The sequence below is a fragment of the Phacochoerus africanus genome, chromosome 10 (assembly GCF_016906955.1).
Source record: "Phacochoerus africanus isolate WHEZ1 chromosome 10, ROS_Pafr_v1, whole genome shotgun sequence".
In the NCBI taxonomy this organism is placed as follows: Eukaryota; Metazoa; Chordata; class Mammalia; order Artiodactyla; family Suidae; genus Phacochoerus; species Phacochoerus africanus.
Window position 1 is genome coordinate 30,170,211 of NC_062553.1, and position 27,668 is coordinate 30,197,878.

Sequence of the window (27,668 nt, forward strand, 5' to 3'; positions counted from 1 at the left end):
GCAAAGGAGACAAGGACCCCGTGGAAGAGCTTACAAACGAGTGGAAGGGTGCAGACAATAAACCGTATACATAATGAGTAGGAAAATGATCTAAAGGGTTAGAAGCTGTAAGTCTATGGAAAATATAAACTAGAGTCAGGAGCACAGGTTAAGGTTTTAAAAAGAGTGATTATGGGGAGACCTTTAGTGAGGTGATATTTGAGCAAAGACCAGAGAAGGTGGGGGAGGTCACCAGGCATGTAGGAAAAACTGGACACAACCCACATATCCATCCATAGAGAACATGAACACGTGACACAGCCATTCAGTAGAATAATTCTAGGCAACTGCTAAAAAGAATGAGATAGGTCAGTGTCCCGGGTTGGATGCTTGAGGAAGAGACTGAGACAGGGATGTATATGCTGGAGTTTTACTGGGAAGGGCTCTCACGAGCAAGCCTTACAAGAGAGCGCACTGGGAAGCAGAACTGGGCTGCGGGAGAACTACAGTGCAGTTGTGGCAGCAGCCTCAGCCCATTCAATAGGGAGCTTGAAGGTTGGGATGACTCTTCAGAGGTGTCCCCAATCAATGCACAGGGTCCGGCTTTTGTATCACCAGCTCCCCCACTGACCAGTCAATATAGCACAGTCTTGGGGGAGTGAATTCCCTTTGGCAAAGGACATTTCAAGGGGAGGCGGTCAGTGGAGAGCTGTCAGCAGGGGAGAAGGAGCCCTGGGACCCCAGGCAGCACACACAGCCTCCACCGCTCTCTGCGGGTGCTGAAACCACCACCATCTATGCCGACGCCAGGTCCAGCACTCATATGGAGTGATATGCTTTTAAAACCTTTTCCTGAAAGGAATCACAAGAAACAAATTAGAGTTGTTATCTTTGAAAGGAAATGGAGAGCGGGGGTGAGCGAGGGGGGAGACAGGGTCACTTTAGGTCTTTTAAGAGCCCCTGGCACCCCTCCTTTTGCAAGTCCCTCTCATATCCCAAGAAATATAATAAAATGCACCCATATCCCTTATGAACTACATAATTTATATGTAACAATGAAAGCGTTGAATTTACTTCAACTATGGTTGACCAGTTGACCTAATATTACATATTTTTTAGATAATGATTTTTATTTTTTTCCTTTATAGCTGGTTTACAGCATTCTGTCAATTTTCTACTGTACAGCATGGTGACCCATGTAATATTACATTTTTGAATACATTTAAGCAAATATTATTTAATTTCTAATTTGCAAATTTCCTTTTTTGTCTTTTAGAACCAATCCTTCTTTTCATGTCTTAACTAGTTCCATAGACCCTTGTAAGATCATAGACTCTATCATCTGTTATGTCAGTGGACTCTGTCAAGGGAGAAAGAGGCTGGCCTACCTTCTGTGGTCTATGTTTCTGTATTCTTTGATTTTGTTAACATTATAAATGTTTATTTTTAAAAATCAACAAGATATATCTGAGAAGTGAGATTATGGGATTTTTTTTAACTTTTTTTACATATCCACCTTTTAAAAAGAAAAAGAGGAGTTCTTGTTGTGGCTCAGTGAGTTAAGAACCTGACTAGTCTCCATGAAGATGTGGGTTTAATCCCCAGCCTGGCTCAGTGAGTTAAGGATCCAGCATTACTGCCAACTGTGGCATAGGTTGATGTTGCTATGGTTGTGGTGTAGGCCAGCAACTGCAGCTCCAATTCAGCCCCTTGACTGGGGACTTCCATACACTCAGGTGAAGCCATAAAAAGAAAAATAGCAAATGCTGGAGGGGGTGTGGAGAAAAGGGAACCCTCCTGTACCGTTGGTGGAAATGTAAACTGGTATAACCACTATGGAGAACAGTATGGAGGGATCTTAGAAATCTATGCACAGAACTACCATATGACCCAGCAATCCTACTCTTGGGAATATATCCGGACAAAACTTTCCTTGAAAAAGACACATGCACCCACATATTCATTGCAGCACTATTCACAATAGCCAAGACATGGAAATAACCCAAATGTCCATTGATAGATGATTGGAATAGGAAGATGTGGTATACACACACACACACACACACATACATACATACAATGGAATACTACTCAGCCATAAAAAAGAACAAATTAATGCCATTTGCAGCAACATAGTTGGAACTAGAGATGCTCATCCTGAGTGAAGTAAGTCAGAAAGACAAAGACAAATACCATATGATATCACTTATATCTGGAATCTAATATAGGGCACAAATGAACCTTTCCACAGAAAAGAAAATCATGGAGAACTGACTTGTGGTTGCCAAGGGGGAGGGGGAGGGAGTGGGATGGATTGGGAGCTTGGGGTTGATGCAGACTATTGCCTTTGGAATGGATTAGCAATGAGATCCTGCTGTGTAGCACTGGGAACTGTGTCTAGTCACTTATGATGGAGCATGATAATGGGAGAAAAAAGAATGTATGCATGTATGTATAACTGGGTCACCATGCTGTATGGTAGAAAAAAACTGTATTTGGGAAATAACAATTAAAAAAGAAAAAGAAAGAAATGAAACAAAAACGAAGGAAATGTATTAAAAATTAAAGCGATCTAAAAGGGGAGAGCCCTTTGAATGAGTTAGCTGGAGCCGTCCTTGAGAAGGGGTGGTCCTTTATCCCATGGGACCAGTGAAAAGTACACTTAAGGCTACCAGGTCATCCCAGGTGATGCAGAGAACAGAATGGCTGTTGCTCCCCTAAGTTACCACTTGGTCAGAGAGGCCCACCAACAGCAAATTATTTTGATCTTCCAGAAAGAGGGAAGACCTCCCTTCAATGAGGTTTTGATCTTGGTGGAACTCACAAGAAGAAAAGTTAGTAAAATCACAGTGGTTTGTTGGTTTGTTTGTTTGGGCCAGAGCACGCAGAGGCTTAATGGTTTGGGATCTCAGTTCCCAGACCTGGGATTGAACCCGGGCTGCGGTGGTGAATGTGCCAAATCGTAAGCACTAGACCAACAGGGAACTCCCCCTTCCCTTTTGAAATCACAGTGTTTTTTGAGGAAAAAATTAAACTGGAGTAGAAGGTAACTCCACACAGTGTTCGGGATCTGTGTCTGCACAGCACAGGGGAGATGAGATCCTAAAAATATCAAACTTTGCCAATTTAAGGCTCGGCTGGAAGGAGCAGGGGATTCACTTCAGGTGTGGCCGTCACCTTGCTGTTCGGTCAAGGTAAGGTAACTCAGACTAATTTTAGCATAAACCAATGTTTTTTTTTTTTTTAAAAAAAGGAGGAAGCTCCTGATTAAGTATCTGATTTCCAAGGGGTTCTAGAAATGGGACTAAAATGACGTTTACTCAACTATACATGGCATCTGAGGCTTTCTTAATAGAGTGATCAAGCATATGAGTTTTAGACTCAGAAAGATTGGGTTCTAATCCTGCCTCTGCCGTTACTGGCTTTGTGATCTCACATCACCAGATCTCTGTTTTCTCCGTCCTGAAATGGGCATAATAATACCCTTACTTCATAATGAAAAGATTAACTGAGATAATTTACTCTTCCAGAAATATTAGTCCAATGACTGGGACATAGTAAGTGCTCAATAATGCTGGCCAATACCAAGGGTTTCACATAGTTCTCCTCGGTGACTTTTTTTTGTCCTTTTTTTTTTCAGTTATATCTTTTTTAAAAATCATAGTTGATTTACAGTGTTGTGTCAGTTTCTGCTATACAGCTAGGTGACCCAAGAGATTGGATATATATATACATATACACACACACATTCTTTTTCTCATATTATCTTCCATCATGGTCTATCCCAAGAGATTGGATATAGTTCTCTCTGCTATACGTACAGTAAGACCTCATTGCTTATCCATTCTAAATGTAATAGTTTGCATCTGCCAAACCCAAACTCCCCATCCATCCCACTTCCTCCCCACTCCCCCTTGGCAACCATAAGTCTGTTCTCTGTGTCTGTGAGTCTGTTTCTGTTCTTTAAGTAGGTTCATCTGTGCCATATCTTAGATCACACATTTATAAATGCTACCATATGGTATTCATTGTTCTCTTTCTGCCTAACTTCACTTAGTATGAGAATTTCTAGTTGCATCCATGTTGCTGCAAATGGCATTATTTCGTTCTTTTTTATGGCTGAGTAGTATTCCATTGTGTATATGTACCTTATCTTAATCCATTCATCTGTTGATGTACACCTAGGTTGTTTCTATGTCTTGACTATTGAGAATAGTGCTGCTATGAACATTTGGGTGCATGTATCTTTAAGAATGAAAGTTTTGTCCAGATATATGCCCAAGAATGGGATTGCTGAATCATATGATAGTTCTTTAATTTCCTGAGGTATTTTCCATAGTGGTTGTCCCAATTTACATTCCCACCAACCGTGTAGGAGGGGTCCGTTTTCTCCACACCCTCTCTAGCATTTGTTGTTTGTAGACTTGTTAATGGTGACCACTCATTGTTATTTGTAGACTTGTTAATGGTGGAACCTCATTGTAGTTTTGATTTGCATTTCTCTAATAATTAGCGATGTTGAGCATCTTTTCATGTGCCTACTGCCCATCTGTATGTCTTCTTTGGAAAATGTTTATTTAGGTCTTCTACCCATTTTTTTTTAATTTTTTAATTTTATTTTATTTTATTTTATTTTATTTTATTTTTGTCTTTTTGCTATTTCTTTGGGCTGCTCCCACGGCATATGGAGGTTCCCAGGCTAGGGGTCGAATCGGAGCTGTAGCCACCGGCCTACGCCAGAGCACAGCAACACGGGATCCGAGCCACATCTGCAACCTACACCACAGCTCACGGCAACCCCAGTTCCTTAACCCACTGAGCAAGGGCAGGGACCGAACCCTCAACCCCATGGTTCCTAGTCGGATTCGTTAACCACTGTGCCCTTCTACCCATTTTTAAATTGGGTTGTTGTTTGTTGTTGAGTTGAGTTGTTCTGGGAGGTAGATTTTATAATCCTCCCTTCAGAGAAGACACAGCAGCAGAGACTCAGAAAGGTCACCAAGACCACATGGCTAATAACCGATAGAACCAAAGCTCCTCCACAAGTCTCCTGACTCCTAAGTTTAGTGTGTTTTCCACTAGGAGTAAAGGAGATAAGTTAGATACAAGCTCATCATTTAACATTTTGTTTCAAATGATACAGTATTGCAGCATTATTATCTTACCTTCTTTGTCCTACACACCTTTTTATTGCAGTACATCAAAGAGTAGAGGATAGTCCATCTTTAAAACTATGTAATTTGAAGGAGTTTCTTTCCTTGAGAATACTTAGGGTTCATGATGACATGTGAAGAAATGAATCCATGAACTATACCATATAGTATTTTTCCTATCAGTTGTTTTTCTCTGTTATTGGTAGAACCAAATCAATATCTCTGAGAATGAATCACTTTCAGTCAAAAGGCAGCAATGACGCCATATTATTACTTCCTTGTTCTGGGCACTAGATGTCACACTAAGTAAAGTTTTAGAAGTTTTCTTCAAAGTAGGGTGTGGCATGGAGTCTAAACCTTAGCTGAGAAAAACCATAGCTTTATATTTCTAGAAGAACGTAAAGTTGTACGTTCATTAACAAAAGAATTCAGAAAAAAAAGAGCGATTAATCAGAAAATATAATTGGAAGTACCTTAAATATATGCAAGTCTTTGTATATCAGTTATACCTCAATAAAGCTACTAGTGTGTGTGTGGGGGGGGGTGATTGGAGTAGCACCCTATTGTCATGTCTGTTAAACAGATGCATTCTACTTATTATGTACACAAAACAGTATTTCCTGCCAGAAACAAAGTGATTTTTCTGAAGGCAGGTAATGCATACATATCTGTGATCATTTGTGTTCTGAGATGGCGAGAAGCTGTGCTTCCCCAGGAAAAGATTTGGACATGACCCTAACCTGCAAGGGGTGGAGAAGGTTAAAGAAGAGTTAATCACAATGAGATTCATTAAACCCTGAGTGGTCTCAGGGAAGGATGTGGAATCATCTTTCTTGCATGGTTTATGCAGAGATGCAGCAGATGCCGCTCTGCCTTCTGAAATGCATGTATTCCTTGATTTTAGCCCTCAGAAATATAGAAGAGAATCACAGATTGAGACTTGGGTGTGTATTATTGCCTTTTTGGAAAATGTATGTCTTTAAAGGATGGTAAGGAGTATGGGCTCAGTATGTAAATAAGCTAAATAATTATATCCCCTAACTTAAATGTTACTGAAACTCTAATAAGTTTCCATTGTACTGCTTGGAATTTATTGGAAGCTAGAGAGAATTAATTCAAGTCTTCGTTTTAGCAGTTATCATGCATCTTTTTGAAAAGTAGCCCAGTGATGAATTTGAACTGTGTCTAATGATCTGCACATGGATATAGTCATATATTTCTCTATGTAATTAACGTTGTAAACATTGTGAATGTTTCCTAAGCTTCAGTGTTTTCTAGATCATGTGTAATAACAGGTGATTCCCACTGGATATAATTAGTTCTATATCAGTTTGGTAAATTTCAATGCCACGATTAAGATCCCGCTGATAAGTAAGGTTACAACTGATAAAATATGATTCTTTCGGTTTGGGATTCATCCATGTCTTTCTCTCACTCAGGAGATGAACAGTCGGTCATTTTAAGTGTCTTCTACACTGGATGGTTCTCTTTGACTCCCAAATCCTGCTGTAATTTGGACCTTTTTCCCCCATGTATTAATGTCACTGTTCCCTTGGGTTTTAATGGCCTGAGGTTACCTGGGTCCCAAGTGGAATCTTTTATTTTCTCCCTGAGTCCTCAGAGGGAGGTGAATGCTGGGATGATGACAGCCCATCTTCTCCTTCAAGGACTCAAACAGCCACTTACGACATCTCTAGACTATTAATTTTTTCATTGAGTCTGGGAAATCTGAGACTCATGGGGGGGGGGGAGCCTCTAAGGAGAAAAAAAAAATGCTGCTCCAAAATAAAATGTAGATAAGACTATTTATTCCTCAAGTGAGGGGTTGTTTGTGTGTGTGAGAGATTGTGTGTGTGTGTGTGTATGTGTGGATGGTAGGTGAGAAGGTCAGCTCTGTAGTTACTAGTTATTAAATACCTAGGGTGGGGAGTTTCTGAAGTGGCTCAGCAGGTTAAGAAGCCAACTAGTAGCCATGGGGACACGAGTCTGATGCCTGGCCCCGCTCAGTGGGTTAAGGATCCAGCGTCGCCCTGAGCTGTGGCCTAGGTTGCATACGTGGCTCGGATCCTACATTGCTGTGATTGTGGCATAGGCCAGCAGCTGCAGCTCCAATTCAACCCCTAGCCTGGGAACTTCCATATGCTGCAGGTGTGGCCATAAAAGAGACGATAGGTAGGTAGGCAGATAGAGAGATAGGTAGATACATACATACATGCGTGCACACCCAGTGTGCTAGGCTCCAGGGAATATAGGGGCTCTGCTTGCTCACATGGAGTAAAATCTGTGCCCTCATCCTGGCTGACTCTATTTTGTGTTTGGGCTGTTACTGCTTAGAGCAACCGTCAGAGCTGTTGGGTACCCTTTCTGGTTTTCCCACAGGCTTGCCTTTTGATTATGATATGCCATACCCAGACCCTGCTCTCACACTCAGACCATACTAAAGCAATGACTCATGCTTTGAAAGCTTGTTAAGGCTCATCTGATCTCCATTCAACAAATGATCAGGGAGCACCTGCAACGGGCTAGGCCTGCAAGGATGCCTCCCTGCCTTAAAAAGCTTCAAAAAGAAGAAAGAAGGTAATTCAGGGACACTATTCACAGGTAATACCTTGGATTTTGGAATCCCAGGTCGCTTATTTGATCATGTGAGAGACAAAGGGAATAATAAAGCATGGGAGCCCCTGGCGTGCATTTATCTCTATCGCTCCTCACAACAGTGCGATGGAGAAACTGAGTCACAGAGAAGGTTGAGAACGTCTTGAAAGTCACCCACCTGGGTGGTGGTGAAGCTGAGCTCCGATTGGAGGCCACGTTGGAGGGCTTACCAAGTCTGTGCTGTTAACCACTGCATCCTCTAGAGATGGGGCTCTGCACCGACCGCTTACCGGAACTCTGACACCTGCAGACCGTGGACTTCTATTGTATCTATGAGCCGTATTTTATTTCCTGGCAGGTCATGGATTAACAGCGGTCAAGGAAAAAGCAGGGGCCACCCTCCGGATGCATAGTGTGAACTCTGGCTCTTCCGAAGCGGCCCAACCTGATACAGAAAACGAAATCCCCCAAAGTGAGTGGCGCATTTATCTGGGTTTCTGGCCCTTGGTCTGTGTTACGCTCTGTGTGCAAATGGATGACCGAGTTCACATCTGCAAAATGGACTCTAAAAGGGTGTCTTTCTCTTTAGTAGCAGATGCGGCTGCAGATCAGAGCCCCGCAGAGACCCCCCCCACTTCTCCCTCATCAGGGTCGCGGGGCGTGCTGTCAGCCATCACCAACGCGGTTCAGAACACAGTGAGTCGTTCGCCGCTTCCTCTGTGTTCCCTGAGGTCTGCCGGCGCCTTCTTTTGATATTTCTGTTTACGCGTGACCTAGATACACCAGACAAAAGATGGCCTTGCTCGTAACTTTGGATTATGGTTTTGTGATGCTTTCTCCCCCAGAGTAGATGTAACCTTGGAACTAAAATGATGAAGAACAAAATGAAATATCTTTTGTGCTTAAAAGAAAGATGCTGCTTAGAAGGAACATTTTTCAGTCTGATGTAACAGTGTCCTTTCCAACAGCTGCAAGGACAGCCTTTGTTTGGGGGTGGGGAGAGGGCTGTTTCTTCGAGCTGGGACAGCTGTTTTTCCGAGATGCTCTGACTCTCTTAACCTTCAGTTTGAAAAATTATAAAGTGATTCAAATATAAAGAACCAGGAACATCCCCCAAATGTTTCTAAAGCATTTCCGTGTAACTAAAACCAACGTTCTCTTCCATCCCTCCCTCCCAATTCCCACTCTCTCTTTCCTTGAATAACCCTAAGACCTGTCCCCCCTTCCCAGGCCCCTGCCTCTTAAAGAACCTTAAGAAGCTTGTTATTGGCAACAAAATACTGAGGAATAATGAAAAAGGGGGATGTCACCCAACTGAGGTGAGGCAACCAGCTGGTCCTCAGGGTTAGGAAGAAAGGTTTATTTTCTGCTGGGTAAACCCAGATAACTAGTTTTTCAAGAAATATAACTCATGTCCAATTTATTCATGCATTTTATTTAAAAAAAAGGTGATTAGCTCTCCTTCTATACCAGGAGCTATGCTAGATGCTGGGCATATGCTGGCAAACAAGAGGGTACAGCACCCTGGAAGACAGAGGCAACTCAACGGTTGTTGGATGCAGTGCAATGTGGGAAGAAGAGGGGGCTGTGGACGCACATGGGGTGTTTTACCCAGACCTCAGGTCCAGGCATGCCAGAAATAGGAAATGACTGTTTCCCTCTTTGCTGCTTGAGGACCTCTGGACTAAGCAGGGAAAAGAGAGGCAGCAAATATGGTTTAGAGTCAGATAGCTTAACGAGTCCACTGCGCCCATGGTGAGGGTTGCAGAGTTGGGGACGGGACCAAAACTCTTTCATTATCTCCAGTGTAAGAAATGAATTCATGGTCCCCCTGAGCAGGGCCCCTTGAGTTTGTCCTCAGCATCCTCATGTTCTTTCCTGTGTACTCTCCAACCTTCTGATACCCCTTTTCCCAAGCTCCAGACACCCCCCACCAAGTATGCCCTTACTCAAAGTCCTACGTCCTTTCTTCTCAAGCTTTATTCTTTACTTAATGTAATCCCTCATACGATGTTAGGAGAAAAGAAATCAAATTATGCAAAAATGTGAATTGCTGATATCCCCCAGTCCTCCCAAAGTGTGTGCACTTTATGTATTTATTTTTGCTTTTTAGCGCCGCACCCACAGCATATGGAGGTTCCCAGGCTAGGGGTCAAATTGGAGCTGCAGCTGCTGGCCTACACCAGAACCACAGCAACTCCAGATCCGAGCCACATCTGTGACTTACACCACATCTCACGGCAATACCGGATCCTTAACCCACTGAGTGAGGCCAGGGATCGAACCCACATCCTCATGGATACTAGTTAGGTTCATTACCGCTGAGCCACACAGGAACTCCTAAAGTATGGGCTCTTTAAAATCTGTTTTGTAATATGATTATTATTGGCACCCAGATCTGAAAACAAAGTCTTAATGTCCAAGATGGAGATGATTAATAAAGCACATTCATCCGTGAAATTGAATATTGATATTGAAGTACTAATTATGAAAAATAGAAAATGCATATCGATAAGAAAGTAATAATAAAATGTAACACATGCAAACTCATGTAAAGTGAGAAAAAACAGATATATGCATATTGTAATTGCAGTCGGGTAGTTGGGGTATAGGCAAAGAAGATGTCGCGAAGAAATATAAGTGAGTAAAATCTCGATTATTTTAATCTTTAAAAAAGGAAAGCAGTGGCTTGCAAAGGAATTTGCAGAGGGATAACTCCGTAACAGAATGGTTTCTAAAGCCAGAAGGATATGGAAATCAACCTGTCCTATTTCATGAATATACTAATTATAGGTGGTTATTGCTACTTTCTGAAAATACGCAGGAGCCATCAAAACAGCCTGAGGGGCTTACACTCCAGGGCCCTAGATTAAAGCATTCCCTAAATTGGCAAGAGTATTTGACATTTTAATAGACTGCTCCAAATCTGCTACTTGGATTAAAACTTTTTCAAACAAAAACAGCAATTGGGTCACCTATTAATTTTTTGTCTTAGAAACATATCTATTCATACACACAGAGTCAGTAAAATTACTCTGGTTTTCTCAGGCATTCTTTTAAAATAACCTGGTGTATCCTACAAATTATATGACATATGCTCTTCTAAGGAAAAGAAAATAGGGGTAAATGAATGATAAATCTCCTGATGAGAAAAAATTGTGACTTTATATTGATTTTAGTATTTGAAGATAGCACAGTCTGGAAGGTGTGGCCTGCCTCAAAACAGCAAAATGTGAAACTCTAATTTCATGCCATTGTCTCATTGGCAGGGTAAAAGCGTCTTAACGGGTGGTCTTGATGCTTTGGAATTCATTGGCAAGAAAACCATGAATGTCCTCGCGGAAAATGACCCAGGTTTTAAGCGGACCAAGACACTCATGGAGAGGACTGTTTCCTTGTCTCAGGTGGGGTTACACACTTTTGCGATTTGGGTCAATAAAGTAAAAACATGATTTATCTTTTGTAATAGATATTTTAAAGCACATGATTCAAATTCACATGACGCAAAACAGCCCGAGTGAAAACTGGGTTTCTACATCACCCCTCTCCCCAGCCAGTCCTCATGGGTAACAACCATTGTTACCAACTTCTTATGAATTCTTTTTTTTTTTTGTCTTTTTGCCATTTCTAGGGCTGCTCCCTTGGCATATGGAGGTTCCCAGGTTAGGGGTCCAATTGGAGCTGTAGCTGCTAGCCTACGCCAGAGCCACAGCAACGCGGGATCCGAGCCACGTCTGCAGCCTACACCACAGCTCACGGCAACGCCAGATCCTTAACCCACTGAGCAAGGGCAGGGATCGAACCTGCAACCTCATGGTCCCTAGTTGGATGCGTTAACCACTGAGCTATGACGGGAACTCCGAACTTCTTATGAATTCTATCAGAGACATTATATAGACAGATTCAGATATAGCTATATGGATATGTAGATAGAGGTAGCCATACATACATATATATGTCAATATGCAGTATATACATGCAAACTATTTCAGCCAAATGTTAGCATACTAACCATACTCTTTTATACCTTGCTTTATTTAAATTCTACTTAATTTCTTGAAGATCATTCCATGTGTGCCATTTTTCTTAGTCCATTCAGGCTGCTGTAACACAACACCATGGACAGGGGGCATAGAAACAACAGACATTTCTTTCTCAAAGTTCTAGAGTCGGGGAAGTCCAAGATCAAAGACCAAACCAACAGATTTTGGGTCTAGGAAGGGTCTGCTTTCTGTTCACAGACAGCAGTTTCTTCACACAGTAGAAGAAGGTGAAGAAGCTTCCTGGGGTCCTTTTTATAAGGACACTAATCCCATTCATGAGAGCTCCACCCTCATGACCTAATCACCTCCCGATACCATCACAATGGAGATTAGGTTTCAACACATGAATCTGGGGGAGACACATTCAGTCTGTCACACATCATATTCGGCCCTACCATGTTCTGACTGCATGACCTTCGGCAGGTGACCTAACCCTTCTGTGCCTCAGATTATTCATTTGTACACAGTGGTAACTTCAATACCTACCAAGAGCTTCATTGTGAGGAGTAAATGAGTTAGACTAGAACCTAACTCATAGTAAGCACCCGAAAATGTTAGTTAGTGTCATTGTCATTATTATGCGTCAAGGTACTAGGTAGGCAGAGTTCCCATTGTGGCTCAGTGGTAACAAACATGACTAGTATCCATGAAGACATGGGTTTGATCCCTGGCCTTGCTCGGTAGGTTAAGGATCCAGCATTGCTGTGAGCTGTGGTGTAACAGGTTACAGACGTGGCTTGGATCCCCCATTGCTATGGCTGTGGTGTAGGCTGGCAGCTACAGCTCCGATTTGACCCCTGGCCTGGGAACTTCCATATCCCACAGGGCGACCCTAAAAAAAAAGACAGAAAAAAAAAATAAGTAGGAATGGCATCTCATTGGAATTTTAATTTATATTTGTCTTACTATGTGCAAGGTGGGCTTCTCTCACACTTCCAGCTCTAAAGTATTCCTCCTTGAGAAATAGGATATGAAGAATTTAATCTTACTTACAGTAAGTAAAACTTACATACAGTCAAGAGAATTTAAAATAATATTTATCTTATTTTCCAAAGATAAAACTCAAATATTGAACTTGCTCTTCCTGATAGCTCATGTTCAGCTCAGAACCCCGCAGTGCAAGCACGTCCCTTTTCCCCTCTGCCCTTAAGAGTCTGCCTTACCAAAATCAGGAGGAGGGGGCATAGGATTTTATAAATTTCACAGCAGGACAAACATATCTTCTCATGGCTCAATGCTAGGAAGCCATGGAGGAGGCATTATTGACAATAGGTTAGTGGTCGCTCCTGAAAAGTTTGTTTTTTAGGTTTTTCTTTTTGGCACATATACCCACTCTGATATTAGAGCCCAGGTAGGGACTTGGCAGACTCAGCTAGACCATTATCCAGCTGATCCTTAAAAAAAGAAAGTAGATTTTGTAATAATCAGCCAAGTAGCACTAGATGTTGTAAAAATACAAAGCAAAACAAAATTAAAAGCAATAATAATCACCCCAGCATCAATGTGGCTTAGTGTGAAAAGGTTTGTTTTTCATTACAGCGTGACTATTCCTGTTCACTCCCCTGGGAAGCTATCTGCTGAGCCCACGTCTTGTGCCTCCACCATGTTAAAATCCTTCCAGCCTCACATAAAGGGGAGAGAAATATATGTAGGGTCATCTGGGACAATTTAGGATTAGCCCTGGAAGTAGCGTCTGTCACTTGCACCCTCATTTCTTTGGCCAAAACTTATCACATATTCCGCCTAATTCAACTCGGGGCAGGGCCTGAGAAATAGAGTTTAGCTGTGTGTCCAGGAAGAAAGGGTTATTTGGTGAGCTCCTGGGAATATTTTTGTTATGAGATTATATATGTAGACAGGCATTGTATATTATATATATTACATGTATGTACACACTTGTACATACATATAAACATTCTATGTGTGTGTGTGTGTGTGTGTGTGTATATATATATATATATATATACACATACATATACGTATATATAATAGGTATAGATAAATTTGTAGTCAAAGGAGATAATGTGGGGGGAAATGTGACCAGTCCAGCAACTGGCTAAGTCTGTGGCATCACTGGCTTAAGTTTACATACCTGTAAAATGAAGAATTGGACCTGGTCAGTTTCCCAGATTACCATAGTTTTTGTACCACCTTCACAGTGTTTATCCCATCTGCATTCAATCTGTTAAAAAGTAAGTAGTGATGCTCATAGAAATGTGTCACCCAAGACTCCATGCTAGCCGTCCGCAGTGTTTATAATTGCACATCTAAAACATGTGCAGCAAGTGCGATGCAGAACATTTTGCCGCATGGCCACAACCCTACCCACTTCAACCTCCCTCCAAACAGTAATTATTCATTCATTCCATAATGCATTCCACAGCACATTGCACAAGTGCGTTTTGTTGTGAGCCACATGGGAAGTCCTGCACAAATGCATTTTGAACGTCCGCTATGTGCCAGGCACTGTTGTGAGCACCTGAGACCATCAGTGGTCAAAGTGGGTAAGTATCCTTGTCATTATGGAGATTTTATTCGAGTGGAAAGGGGCAGACAGTAAGCTTGATCTCATATTTTAGAACATGATGAGTGCTATGGAAAAAAAAAGAAAAAGAGCAGAAAGAGGATAACCAGGAATATGGGAGTGAGGGACAGGTTAAGTACGCGATAAGGTTGTGAGGGGGGACCTAATGGAGGTGATGACATTTGAGCAAATACTTGGAAGAGATGAGGGGCTTGACTATGCAGAATCTGGGCGAAGCACGTTCTAAGCAGAAAGAGCAGTTTATGCAAAGGCCCTGAGGCAGAATGTCTGGTATGAACAAGGAAGGGCAGGGATGCTATGCAGTGGGAAAGGAGTGAGCCCGGATGAGAGTTGCTGAAGATGAGGCCAGAGTGGTCATGGGGTGCAGGTCTTGGTAGGTCCTGGGGGGCATTAGTAAGAACCTCAGGCTTTACTGTCAGTGTAATGGGGAGACCATGGCAACATTTTGGAGTGACAAAATCTGACTTTAAAGTGTCACTCTTGGAGTTCCCGTCATGGCATAGCAGAAACGAATCCAACTAGGAACCATGGCCTCACTCAGTGGGTTAAGGATCTGGTATTGCCGTGAGCTGTGGATAGGTCACAGGTGCGGCTCAGATCCTGCATTGCTGTGGCTGTGGTGTAGGCCAGCAGCTGTAGCTCCGATTGGACCTCTAGCCTGGGAACCTCCATATGCAGCAGGTGTGGCCCTAAAAAGCAAAATAATAATAATAATAATATAAAATAATAAAAAGAAAAGTATCACTCTAGGAGTTCCTGTCGTGGCTCAGCAATTAACAAATCCAGCTCATATCTATGGGGATGTGGATTCGATCCCTGGGCTCGCTCAGTGGGTTAAGGATCTGGCATTGCCGTGAGCTGTGGTGTAGCTTGCAGATGCGGCTCGGATCTGGTATGGCTGTGGCTGTGGTGTAGGCCAGCAGCTGTAGCTCCGATTCAACCCCTAGCCTGGGAACTTCCATCTGCCGAGGATGCGGTCCTAAAAAGCAAAAAAGAAAAAAAGTATCATACCAGTTTCTGTGTTGAAAATAAACTGAGTTGTGGGGAGGGTCAGGTGCAGGGTGACCAGTCAGAGTATGTATTAGTGTAGGAGCAAATGCAAGATGGGCTTAATTAAACATGCAAAGACTTTACTAGGGGAAACGACAGTGTGAGAGAAGATTAGGGGAGTTGGGGCGGTGCAGGAAGGCTGGGAGAACTGTCAGACCATGATTCACGTCTGACCCCATGAAGGGGAGTTGGGGAGGAAATGGGGTGGAAGCATCCTGGATGCTTCATAGATATTAAAGAATCTCTTTTTTTCTTTTCTTTTTTTTTTTTTTGTCTTTTTGCTATTTCTTTGGGCCGCTCCCGCAGCATGTGGAGGTTCCCAGGCTAGGGGTCGAATCGGAGCTGTAGCCACTGCCCTACGCCAGAGCCACAGCAACACGGGATCCGAGCCGCGTCTGCAACCTACACCACAGCTCACGGCAACCCCAGTTCCTTAACCCACTGAGCAAGGGCAGGGGACCGAACCCGCAACCTCATGGTTCCCAGTCGGATTCATTAACCACTGCACCACGACGGGAACTCCTATTAAAGAATCTTATAAACTGAATGCCACAGCCACCTTGGTGAGGAATTGAGTAAAAGATGCTTAGAATCAAAGCAAATGCAGGAAATTAGGAGTAACTGGTGGACTTGTGTTCCTTTTATTGTCTTATTATTGAATCAGCAGAAAAATAACGAGAAAAATGATCAACCCGGAGAGGAATTCGGTTCCCAGTCATAGCTCTCAAAATGTATCTAAGACCTGAGAAGTCAGCGTTCTTATTTCCATTAAATATTAAATAGTTGGAGTTTATATTTTATTAATTTTTTTCATCAAAGATGTTTGTTTAATAACCAGACACATAAAAGTTTTTAAATAACTCAGATAAAATCAGACAGCTTATTTTTGCTTTGAAGTCTGCCTAGGTGCACAAGTTATAATTAACCCCGTCACAATAGATTCACATTTCCCAGGGTACACAGCTTGCTCGTGATAGAAAATTTGGATATTTTAAAAAATAAGGTTAATCACGCATATGGAAAACACTTCTGTGGAAACCACTGTTCAGCTTTTGCTCTGCTTCTTTCCAATCCTGTTCTTGGGCATAGCATTTTTGCTTTGTTTGTTATGTACATATGAGCAGGAAAAATTCACAGTAGAATATTATGTAAAATTTTTTGAGTAAAATCAATCACAAATCCTTTTTTAGAAACTCCAAAGTGACTCGAATGTACTCTTCATAAGTACCAAGTCAGGGCTCATCTCCTCCTACATCTTGCACAGAAAAATGGGCCTTTGAAGCGTCCATCTCATGTACAAACATTGCATATTTGTGCAGATGCTGCGGGAAGCCAAGGAGAAGGAGAAACAGAGGCTGGCCCAGCAGCTCACAGCCGAGAGGACTGCGCACTATGGGATGCTGTTTGATGAGTATCAAGGTTTGTCACACCTGGAAGCCCTGGAAATCCTGTCCAATGAAAGTGAAGGCAAGGTATGACTGTCCCAGCCATTGGAAGTAGCATGTTCACAAATGTGTTTTCTTAAACATGAAAGAAAATCTGTGATTAAAATATCTCATTTTTTTTTAATTTTCAAAAAATCTTTTTGTCTTTTTAGGGCCACACCCACAGCACATGGAGGTTCCCAGGCTGGGGATCAAATTGGATCTGTAGCCACCAGCCTACACAAGAGCCACAGCAATGTGGGCTCTGAGCCAAGTCACACCACAGCTCACGGCAACGCCGGATCCTTAACCCACTGAACGAGGTCAGGAATCGAACCCGTGACCTCATGGATGCTAGTCAGATTCGTTTCCACTGAGCCATAACAGGAGCTCCTAAAATATTTCATTTTTAGGTGCTGAGGTCACCAGTACTCTAAAGCCTGATGACCCCTTCGGGCTCCATAGTATTTCATCTCTGTCCTGTGCCAAGCTGTTCCCTCTCATCAGCCCCAAGAGGGCCAGCACCAAAGGAATCATCACTAATCCCGCTCACAGTGCAAAGGCTGCTCAAACACCTGGCCGTCAGTGCCTGGCCTGTGCCTCCCTTTGGTGACATGGTACCCAGATCAGAGGGGACCTACCAGGCCACTTCTTCATTCCTACCCAGTGGAAAAAAAGCAGCTCAGACCACAAGCTTTTACTATATTTAGTTTTCTGGGCAATGGGGTTATTTATTCACCCATTTGCTGGAATGCCTGGGCCACAGAGGGCAGGGTTATCTTACTGGGGGTTAAAGTTCTGTTTTGCAATGCTCCTGAACACGACTCTGGGAAACTACCTCCCGGCCCTGCACCTTCTCCCTCTCCTGCTATGATCCCAAGAACACAAAACATGAAAAGCTGAAATCAGCAGGGTTGGTGATTTCTTTGTTTTTTCAAGTTTCTGTGTGTGTGTCTCTAATTGGATATGTGTCTTTATTGAGCAAACACTTATATGGCTCTTTATATAATCACTAATCAAAGCATTTCAAAGCTACTAACCCATTAATTGTATATACAATTCCTTTGTGTGAAGGTCAGGCTGACTGTACCCTGGGGTGTTTTTCCGGGAGAGGCCAAAGGAGAGTCCCTCTGGACCTCCTGGGGGGAGCTGTGGGCCATCCCAGTGACAGTAACTGGGGAGAGGCAGGTCCTCAGGCAGGAAGCTGAACTTGGAAGTGAGCCTTAGAAGGGAACAGTGATTTTTTATTTTTTTTATTTTTTTTATTTTTTTTTTGGATTTATATTTATTTTTTTTATTTTTTTTATTTTTTTTGGATTTATATTTATTTTTTTTATTTTTTTTATTTTTATAATTTTTTTATTTTCCGACTGTACAGCAAGGGGGTCAGGTTATCCTTACATGTATACATTACAATTACATTTTTCCCCCACCCTTTCTTCTGTTGCAACATGAGTATCTAGACAAAGTTCTCAATGCTATTCAGCAGGATCTCCTTGTAAATCTATTCTAAGTTGTGTCCGATAAGCCCAAGCTCCCGATCCCTCCCACTCCCACCCCCTCCCCCTCCCCCTCCATCAGGCAGCCACAAGTCTCTTCTCCAAGTCCATGATTTTCTTTGCTGAGGAGATGTTCATTTGTGCTGGATATTAGATTCCAGTTATGAGTGATATCATATGGTATTTGTCTTTTTCTGGTTCATTTCACTCAGTATGAGATTCTCTAATTCCATCCATGTTGCTGCAAATGGCATGATGTCATTCTTTTTTATGGCTGAGTAGTATTCCATTGTGTATATATACCACCTCTTCCGAATCCAATCCTCTGTCGATGGACATTTGGGTTGTTTCCATGTCTTGGCTATTGTGAATAGTGCTGCAATGAACATGCGGGTGCACGTGTCTCTTTTAAGTAGAGTTTTGTCCGGATAGATGCCCAAGAGTGGGATTGCGGGGTCATATGGAAGTTCTATGTATAGATTTCTAAGGTATCTCCAAACTGTTCTCCATAGTGGCTGTACCAGTTTCCATTCCCACCAACAGTGCAGGAGGGTTCCCTTTTCTCCACACCCCCTCCAGCCTTTGATATTTGTGGACTTATTAATGATGGCCATTCTGACTGGTGTGAGGTGGTATCTTATGGTAGTTTTGATTTGCATTTCTCTTATAATCAGCAATGTTGAGCATTTTTTCATGTGTTTGCTGGCTATCTGTATATCTTCTTTGGAGAAATGTCTATTCAGGTCTTTTGCCCATTTTTCCATTGATTGATTGGCTTTTTTGCTGTTGGGTTGTATAAGTTGTTTATATATTCTAGAGATTAAGCCCTTGTCGGTTGCATCATTTGACACTATTTTCTCCCATTCTGTAAGTTGTCTTTTTGTTTTCTTTTTGGTTTCCTTTGCTGTGCCAAAGCTTTTCAGTTTGATGAGGTCCCTTGGGTTTATTTTTGCTCTAATTTCTATTGCTTTGGGAGACTGACCTGAGAAAATATTCATGATGTTGATATCAGAGTGTGTTTTGCCTATGTTTTCTTCTAGGAGTTTGATGGTGTCCTGTCGTATATTTAAGTCTTTCATCCATTTGGAGTTTATTTTTGTGCATGGTGTGAGGGTGTGTTCTAGTTTCATTGCTTTGCATGCAGCTGTCCAGGTTTCCCAGCAATACTTGCTGAATAGACTTTCTTTTTCCCATTTTACGTTCTTGCCTCCCTTGTCAAAGATTAATTGACCATAGGTGTCAGGGTTTATTTCCGGGTTCTCTCTTCTGTTCCATTGGTCGGTCTGTCTGTTTTGATACCAGTACCACACTGTTTTGATGACTGTGGCTTTGTAGTATTTCTTGAAGTCTGGGAGAGTTCTGCCTCCTGCTTGGTTTTTGTTTCTCAGGATTGCTTTGGTGATTCTGGGTCTTTTGTGGTTCCATATAAATGTTTGGATTGTTTGTTCTAGTTCTGTGAAAAATGTCATGGGTAATCTGATAGGGATTGCATTGAATCTGTAGATTGCTTTGGGTAGTATGGCCATTTTTACAATATTGATTTTTCCAATCCAGGAACATGGAATATCTTTCCATTTCTTTACATCTTCTTTGATTTCTTTGATTAAAGTTTTATAGTTCTCGGCATATAGGTCCTTTACCTCCTTGGTCAGGTGTATTCCAAGGTATTTGATTTTGTCAGGTGCAATTTTAAAAGGTATCGTATTTTTGTATTCCTTTTCTAATATTTCATTGCTGGTATACAGAAATGCAACTGACTTCTGAATGTTAATCTTATATCCTGCTACTTTGCTGAATTTATGAATCAGTTCAAGTAGTTTTGGGGTTGAGTCCTTCGGGTTTTCTATGTATAGTATCATGTCATCTGCATACAGTGACAGTTTGATCTCTTCTCTTCCTATATGGATGCCTTTTATTTCTTTTGTTTGTCTAATTGCTGTGGCTAGGACTTCCAAAACTATGTTGAAGAGCAGTGGTGAGAGTGGGCATCCCTGTCTTGTTCCAGATTTGAGTGAGAAGGCTTTCAGTTTTTCCCCATTGAGTATTATATTTGCTGTGGGTTTATCATAAATGGCTTTGATTATATTCAGAAATGTTCCCTCTATACCCAGTTTGGTGAGAGTCTTGATCATGAATGGATGTTGGACTTTGTTAAATGCTTTTTCTGCTTCTATTGAGATGATCATATGATTTTTGACTTTTTTTTTGTTAATGTGGTGTATGATGCTGATTGATTTGCGTATGTTGAACCATCCTTGTGAACCTGGGATGAACCCAACCTGGTCATGGTGTATAATTTTTTTGGTATGTTGTTGGATTCGGTTGGCTAAGATTTTGTTGAGAATTTTTGCATCTATATTCATCAATGATATTGGGTGATAGTTTTCTTTTTTGGTGGTATCTCTGTCTGGTTTTGGAATGAGGGTGATGGTGGCATCATAGAATGTCTTTGGGAGTATTCCTTCTTCTTCAACCTTTCGAAAGAGTTTCAGGAGGATGGGCACCAATTCCTCTTTATATGTTTGATAGAATTCACCTGTGAAGCCATCTGGTCCTGGACTTTTATTTGTAGGGAGTGATTTTATGACCTCTTCAATTTCATTTGTAGTGATCGGTCTGTTCAGTTGGTCTGTTTCTACTTGATTCAGTTTTGGCAGGCTGTAAGATTCTAGAAAATTGTCCATTTCTTCCATATTGCCAAACTTGTTGCCGAATAGTTGTTCATAGTATTCTCTTATGGTTTTTTGTATTTATGCTGTATCCATTGTGATTTCTCCTTTTTCATTTATAATTTTGGTTATTTGGGTTCTTTCTCTCCTTTTTTTAGTGAGTCTGGCCAGGGGTTTGTCAATTTTGTTCACCTTTTCAAAGAACCAGCTCTTGGTTTTATTAATTTTCTCTATTGTTTTTTGAGTCTCAATTTTATTGATTTCTTCTTTGATCTTTATAATTTCCTTCCTTCTGCTGACTTTAGGACTTTTTTGTTCTTCTTTTTCTAATTCATTTAGGTGGTGGGTTAAGTTGTCAATTTGGATCTTTCTTCTTTTTTGAGAAAGGCCTGTATTGCAATAAATTTCCCTCTGAGCACTGCTTTCGCAGCATCCCATAGATTTTGAGAGGTGGTGTCTTCATTATCATTTGTTTCAAGGTAGTTTTTAATTTCCTTCTTGATTTCCTCATTGACCCATTGGTTTTTTAGTAGCATGTTGTTTAGTCTCCATGTAGTAGGTTTTTTCTCTTTCCTTTTCCCACGGTTGATTTCTAATTTCATGGCATTGTGGTCAGAGAAGATACTTGAGATAATTTCTATGCTCCTAAATTTATTGAGATTAGCTTTGTGTCCCAATATGTGGTCGATTCTTGAGAATGTTCCATGAGCATTTGAGAAGAGTGTGTATTCTTTTTTTGGATGTAGTGTCCTGAAGATATCAATAAAGTCTAACTTTTCTATTGTTTCCTTTAGGATCTCTGTTGCTTTATTGGTTTTCTGTCTAGAGGATCTGTCCATTGATGTGAGGGGGGTATTAAGGTCTCCTACTATGATTGTATTCTCATCAATATCTCCCTTTATGTCTGTTAATATTTGTTGTATGTATCTGGGTGCTCCTATATTTGGGGCATATATGTTGACGATAGTAACATCCTCTCCTTGGATGGATCCCTTAATCATTAAGTAGTGTCCTTCTTTGTCTTTCTTTATGTCTTTTGTTTTAAAGTCTATTTTGTCTGATATGAGTGTTGCGACTCCTGCTTTTCTGTCTTGTCTATTGGCATGAAATATTTTTCCCCACCCTTTCGCTTTCAATCTATATGTATCTTTTGTCCTAAGGTGAGTTTCTTGTAGGCAGCATATTGAAGGTCTTTGCCTTTTTATCCACTCAGCCACTCTGTGTCTTTTGATTGGGGCATTCAGTCCATTGACATTTAAGGTGATAATTGATAGATGATTATTTATTGCCATTTGATCCTCGTGTTCCAGTTGATTCTATGGTTCTCCATTCTTCCTTTCTTTTTTTTTTTTTTTTTGGTTGGATGGTCTCCTGTTATTATCTGCTTGAGTGTATTTTTTTTCATTTTTTTCAAATGCAATATTTGGCTTTGGCTTGTGGTTTCAAATGCAATATTTGGCTTTGGCTTGTGGCCCTGTTTTTTAAGTATGCTAACCCCTTCCCATAATTGTGTGTTTTAGCCTGATGTCCTGTAAGTTCAAACACTTCATTACTATATTAAAATTAAGAAGAGAAACATACAAACTAACAAACAAAAAGGGTTATTTACTTCCTAACATCCCTTGCCCACATTTTAATGGTTTTGATGACTCTTTTTTATTTTTTTTCTTTTTAATTTTATTTTGTTTGAAGCATGTTTCTTGATTAAATCTGTATGCTGGCTTATTTGAGTGACTGCTCTCTGATTGCGGTTTTCCTCAGTCCCAGTTCTTCCTCTTCTCTTCTTTTTTTTCTTTTCTTTTTTTCTTCCTTCCTTTCCTTCCTTTCTTTGGTTTAGAGAAGCCCTTTCAATATTTCCTTTAACCTGGGTTTTGTGTTGCTGTATTCTTTAAGTTTTTGTTTGTTGGAAAAAATTTTTATTTCCCCTTCATTTTAAATGATATTCTTGCTGGATAGAGTATTCTAGGTTGCATATTTTTTCCTTTTAGCACTTTAAATATCTCTTGCCATCCCTCCTGGCCTGTAGTGTTTCTGTAGAGAAATCAAGCTGATATTCTTATGGGGGTTCCCTTTAGGTAACATTCTGTTTTTCTCTTGCTTGCCTTTAGGATCCTCTCTTTATCACTAACTTTTGCCGTTTTTATTATGATGTGTCTTTGTGTGGGTCTGTTTGTTCAGTTTGTTTGGGGCCCTCTGTGCTTCTTATATCTTGAAACCCAGTATCCTTTAGATTTGGGAAGTTTCCAGCGATAATTTCTTCAAATATATTTTCCATCCCCTTATCTTTTTCTACTCCTTCTGGAATTCCTATTATGCATAGATTGGCCCGCTTTATATTATCCCATAGGTCTCTTATATTGCTTTCCAGTTTTTTTATTCGGTTTTCTGTCTGTTGACCGGATTGAGTGATTTCCATTATTCTATCTTCCATATCACTGATTTGTTCTTCTGCATTATTCATTCTGGTTTTTACTGCCCTTAGTTCTGTTTGCATCTCTGCAAATGAATGTTCTAGTTTTTCTTGGCTCCTCCTTATATTTTCTAGTTCCTTTCTGAGGGTATCTGCATTACTGTTCATATCTTCTTTTAATTCCTTCAGTATTTTCACTATTTCTCTTTTGAACTCCAGGTCTGTCAGACTGCAGAGATCTGTTTCATTGTTGACTGTTTTAGGTGAGTTCTCCTGTTGGTTTGACTGGGGGTGGTTTCTCAGCTTCTTCATCTTGCTTGTTGTTTTCTTTCTCCTGAGGGAGTTGTACTCTCCGTTATCGGGCAGTGTTTGCCTTGTCACTGCTGTGGAATATTTCCTGAGGGCTGGCGTTGTTGGTCAATCTTTTTGAGGCAGTGTGGCTTTTCTGGAGTGTTGATGGGGCTAACAGTGTTTCTTTGAGCCAAGGAGGACTTCCTGAGGTCAGACAGGACTGGGAGGTCCACACCACGATGGTAGCAGATTTCACTTGGTCAAGCAGAGCTTGCTCTGGTGTTTTTAGGCTGTGGGGTTCTTGCAGGGGGTTGGCGGTGTTGGGCAGCTATTCCTCAGGAGTGCAGCACCCCCTGGGGGCTGGAGCAGCTATCTGGGTCACTGAGAACCTAAGAGGCTCTTCCCTAGGGCAACCCAACTCAGAAGGACGGCCTGAGAATGTAGGCAGACTTTTCACAGTCTGGCCGAGCTTGTTGCAGCTTTTCTGGGCTGCAGGGGCTCTTCTAGGGGGCTGGTGGTGCTGAGCAGCTATTCTGCGGGAGTGGGGCACCCCCTGGGGGCTTGGGAGGGTAGCAGGGCCACTGGAAACCCAAGAGGCTCCTCCCCAGGGCAGCCCGACTCAGAAAGACCGTCTGAGGTCTTTTTCCTGGCTTGGCCAAGCTTGTTGCAGCTTTTCTGGGCTGCAGGGGGTCCTGCCTGGAGCTGGCAGTCCTATGCAGCTGGTCCACTAGGTCTCGACACCCCCTGGGGGCTTGAGCGGGTAGCAGGCCGTTGGAGACCCAAGAGGCTCCTCCCTGGGGCAGCCTGACTCAGAAAAACCGCTGAGATCTTTTCCCGACTCGGCAGGCTTGTTGCAGCTTTTCTGGGCTGCAGGAGGTCCTGCCTGGAGCTGGCAGTCCTATGCAGCTGATCCTCTATAGCTTGGCACCCCCTGGGGGCTTGGGCGGGTAGCAGGGGGCCGCTGGAAATCCAAGAGGCTCCTCCCCGGGGCAGCCCAACTCAGAAAAACCATCCGAGAATTAGGCAATCTGTTCACGGCCTGGCTAGGCTTGTTCTAGCTTTTCTGGGCTGCAGGCCTTTTCTCAGGGGCTGGTGGTGTTTGGTGCTACTCTCTAGCGAAGTGTAGCCCCTCCAAAGGGCAAGCAGATCTGTGCAGGGACAGCCCTTGCGGTGGTAGGCTTCAGGCAATTGTTGAGGCCACCCTCCTGGATGGCAGGCAGCCCCAGATTGGGCGAGAGCACAGGGGTGGTGGGGGGGGGGGAGGGGATGCACTGGGAAGCACAGCTTTCAGCTAGCTAGCGGGCCTGTAAGCTTGCTGTGGCGTGGGGGGTATTCTATGGGGACCCACCCCTTCTTCTCTCCCCTCCCCAGCACGGGCGCAGACCAGGCTCTTCTCCCAGGTTCCCTCTGATGCGGCTTTCCACTTCCCCGCCCCTGAGTATTGCTCCTTCCTCTGGACAGCTTTGTTTTCTAGTCTCCCAGGCAGTCTCTGCTCCATCAAATGGTTTCTAGACCTCCCAAGCAGTTTCCGCTCCGCCCCGCCCCCAGCCCAATCTCGGGGACTAACCTCTGGAGGGAGGTCTTGTGCCCAGCCCCCACCCAGGCGTCCCCCGTCCCTTCCCAGGGACTAACCTCTGGAGCGGAGTCTCGGTGCCCAGCCCCCACCCAGGCGTCTCAATTTTTGGTGACTGTGCCCTTAGTTCAGATGGTCCGTTCAGGTTCTTGATGGCTTTTCCGTACTCCAACTTACTGCTACACTCTTCTCTGCATCTGGAGATTCCTCCGGTTCGTTTGATCTTTCCCCTGTGTAGGTGACTTTCCAGGGTGCGAGATCCCTTTCTCCTCCTCAGTTCCTTTTCGGGAGCGCCCGTCCTGCTCGGATTCACCTTCTCTCACTCTCCTCTTTTCTCCCGTTCTGCCCAGTAATGTCACGAACTTCTTGCCATTATGGGAGTTTAGGTTCCTCCTGCCAGCGATTGGTTGCTGTTCTGTGCGAGTCGTTTATTCTGTAGATGTGCTTTTTTTGTTGTGTTTGTGGGAGAGGGCGAGCGTGTCCCCCTACTCCTCCGCCATCTTGTCCTCTCCCTCGGAACAGTGATTTTTTGACTCTCCCTAGGCCTTGCCCTCTTCTGTTTGGACTTTGAGGGGTTTGAGACATTCTTAAGCCCACCTAGTTAGCGAAAGGTGACCTCTGCCATATTGCAGACAACCAAGACCCAAACATGATGGACACATGCACACCCACAAGCTTATAGAGTTACAAGGGACTGAGTATGTTTCCTTTTTTGTTATCCATAAGCCATCATTGACAGTGTTGTGGTTAAACTGTTAACCAATAATTTTTTTAAAGCAAAATCATGGCTCATAGAGATATCGCATGAACACAAATCAAGAATTTCATTCCTTAATTAAATGGAAAAAAAGGCAGATTTTTGTTGTTTGGTTTTGTTTTTGCCACACTCGTAGCATGGACGTTTCCAGCCCAAGGATGGAATCTGAACCGCAGCTGCAACCTATGCCACAGCTGCAACAAGGCTGAATTTTTAACCTACTGCACCACAGCAGGAATTCCCAGGCAGATGTTATTATTTTGTTGTTGTTCAATTTTTTTTTAATTTCCCCAATACATTATTTTTCCTTCTACTGTACAGCACGGTGACCCGGTTACACACACATGTACACATTCTATTTCCACACATTCTCATGCTCTCGTTATAAGTGACTAGACATAGTTCCCAGTGCTACACAACAGGATCTCATTGCCTAATCCATTTCCAAAGGCAGTAGTCTGCATCTATCAACCCTAAGCTCCCATCCATCCCACTTCCTCCCTCTCTCCCTTGGCAACCACAAGTCTATTCTCCAAGTCCATGATTTTCTTTTCTGTGGAAAGGTTCATTTGTGCCCTATATTAGATTCCAGTTATAAGTGATATTATATGGTATTTGTCTTTCTCTTTCTGACTGACTTCACTCAGGATGAGAGTCTTTAGTTCCATCCATGTTGCTGCAAAATGGCATTATTTTGTTCTTTTTTATGGGCTGGAGTGGTATTCCATTCTGTATATATACCACATCTTCCTAATCCAACCATCTGTCAATGGACATTTGGGTTGTTTCCATGTCTTGGCTATTGTGAATAGTGCTGCAATGAACATGTGGGTGCATGTGTCTTTTTCAAGGAAAGTTTTGTCCGGATATATTCCCAAGAGTGGGATTGCTGGGTCGTATGGTAGTTCTATGTATAGATTTCTAAGGGACCTCCATACTGCTCTCCATAGTGGTTATACCAGTTTCCATTCCACCAACAGTGCAGGAGGGTTCCCTTTTCTCCACAGCCCCTCCGCACTTGTTATTTGTGGACTTATTAATGATGGCCATTCTGACTGGTGTGTGGTGGTATCTTATGGTAGTTTTGATTTGCATTTCTCTAATAATCAGGGATGTTGAGCATTTTTTTATGTGCTTGTTGGCCATCTGTATATCTTCTTTGGAGAAATGTCTATTCAGGTCTTTTGCCCATTTTTCCTTTGGGTTGTTGGCTTTTTTTGCTGTTGAGTTGTATAAGTTGCTTGTATATTTAGAGATTAAGCCCTTGTCAGTTGCATCATTTGAAACTATTTTCTCCCATTCTGTAAGTTGTCTTTTGTTTTCTTTTTGGTTTCCTTTGCTGTGCCAAAGCTTTTCAGTTTGATGAGGTCCCATTGGTTTATTTTTGCTCTTATTTCTATTGCTTTGGGAGACTGACCTGAGAAAATATTCATAAGGCTGATGTCAGAGAATATTTTGCCTATGTTCTCTTCCAGGAGTCTGATGATGTCTTGTCTTATATTTAAGTCTTCAAGCCATTTGGAGTTTATTTTTGTGCATGATGTGAGGGTGTGTTCTAGTTTCATTGATTTGCATGTAGCTGTCCAGGTTTCCCAGCAATACTTGCTAAAAAGACTGTCTTTTCCCCATTTTATGTTCTTGCGTCCTTTGTCAAAGATTAATTGACTATAGCTGTCTGGA

At 42.3% G+C, this 27,668-nt stretch overlaps 1 protein-coding gene across 5 annotated transcripts in view; it reads left to right on the forward strand.

The window, feature by feature from the left end:
• Positions 1–27,668, forward strand: part of FAM114A1 (family with sequence similarity 114 member A1) — a 96,985-nt gene that overhangs the window by 27,805 nt on the left and 41,512 nt on the right. For 2 of the 5 annotated variants that reach the window (XM_047798708.1, XM_047798706.1), the window contains exons 4-7: positions 8,086–8,199; positions 8,317–8,423; positions 10,997–11,131; positions 16,685–16,837. In XM_047798708.1, coding sequence (XP_047654664.1) covers positions 8,086–8,199; positions 8,317–8,423; positions 10,997–11,131; positions 16,685–16,837 — 509 coding nt within the window. Of the gene's footprint in view, positions 1–3,128; positions 3,174–8,085; positions 8,200–8,316; positions 8,424–10,996; positions 11,132–16,684; positions 16,838–27,668 lie in introns of those variants that run through there. The other 3 variants (XM_047798709.1, XM_047798707.1, XM_047798710.1) reach the window with 3 other exon arrangements.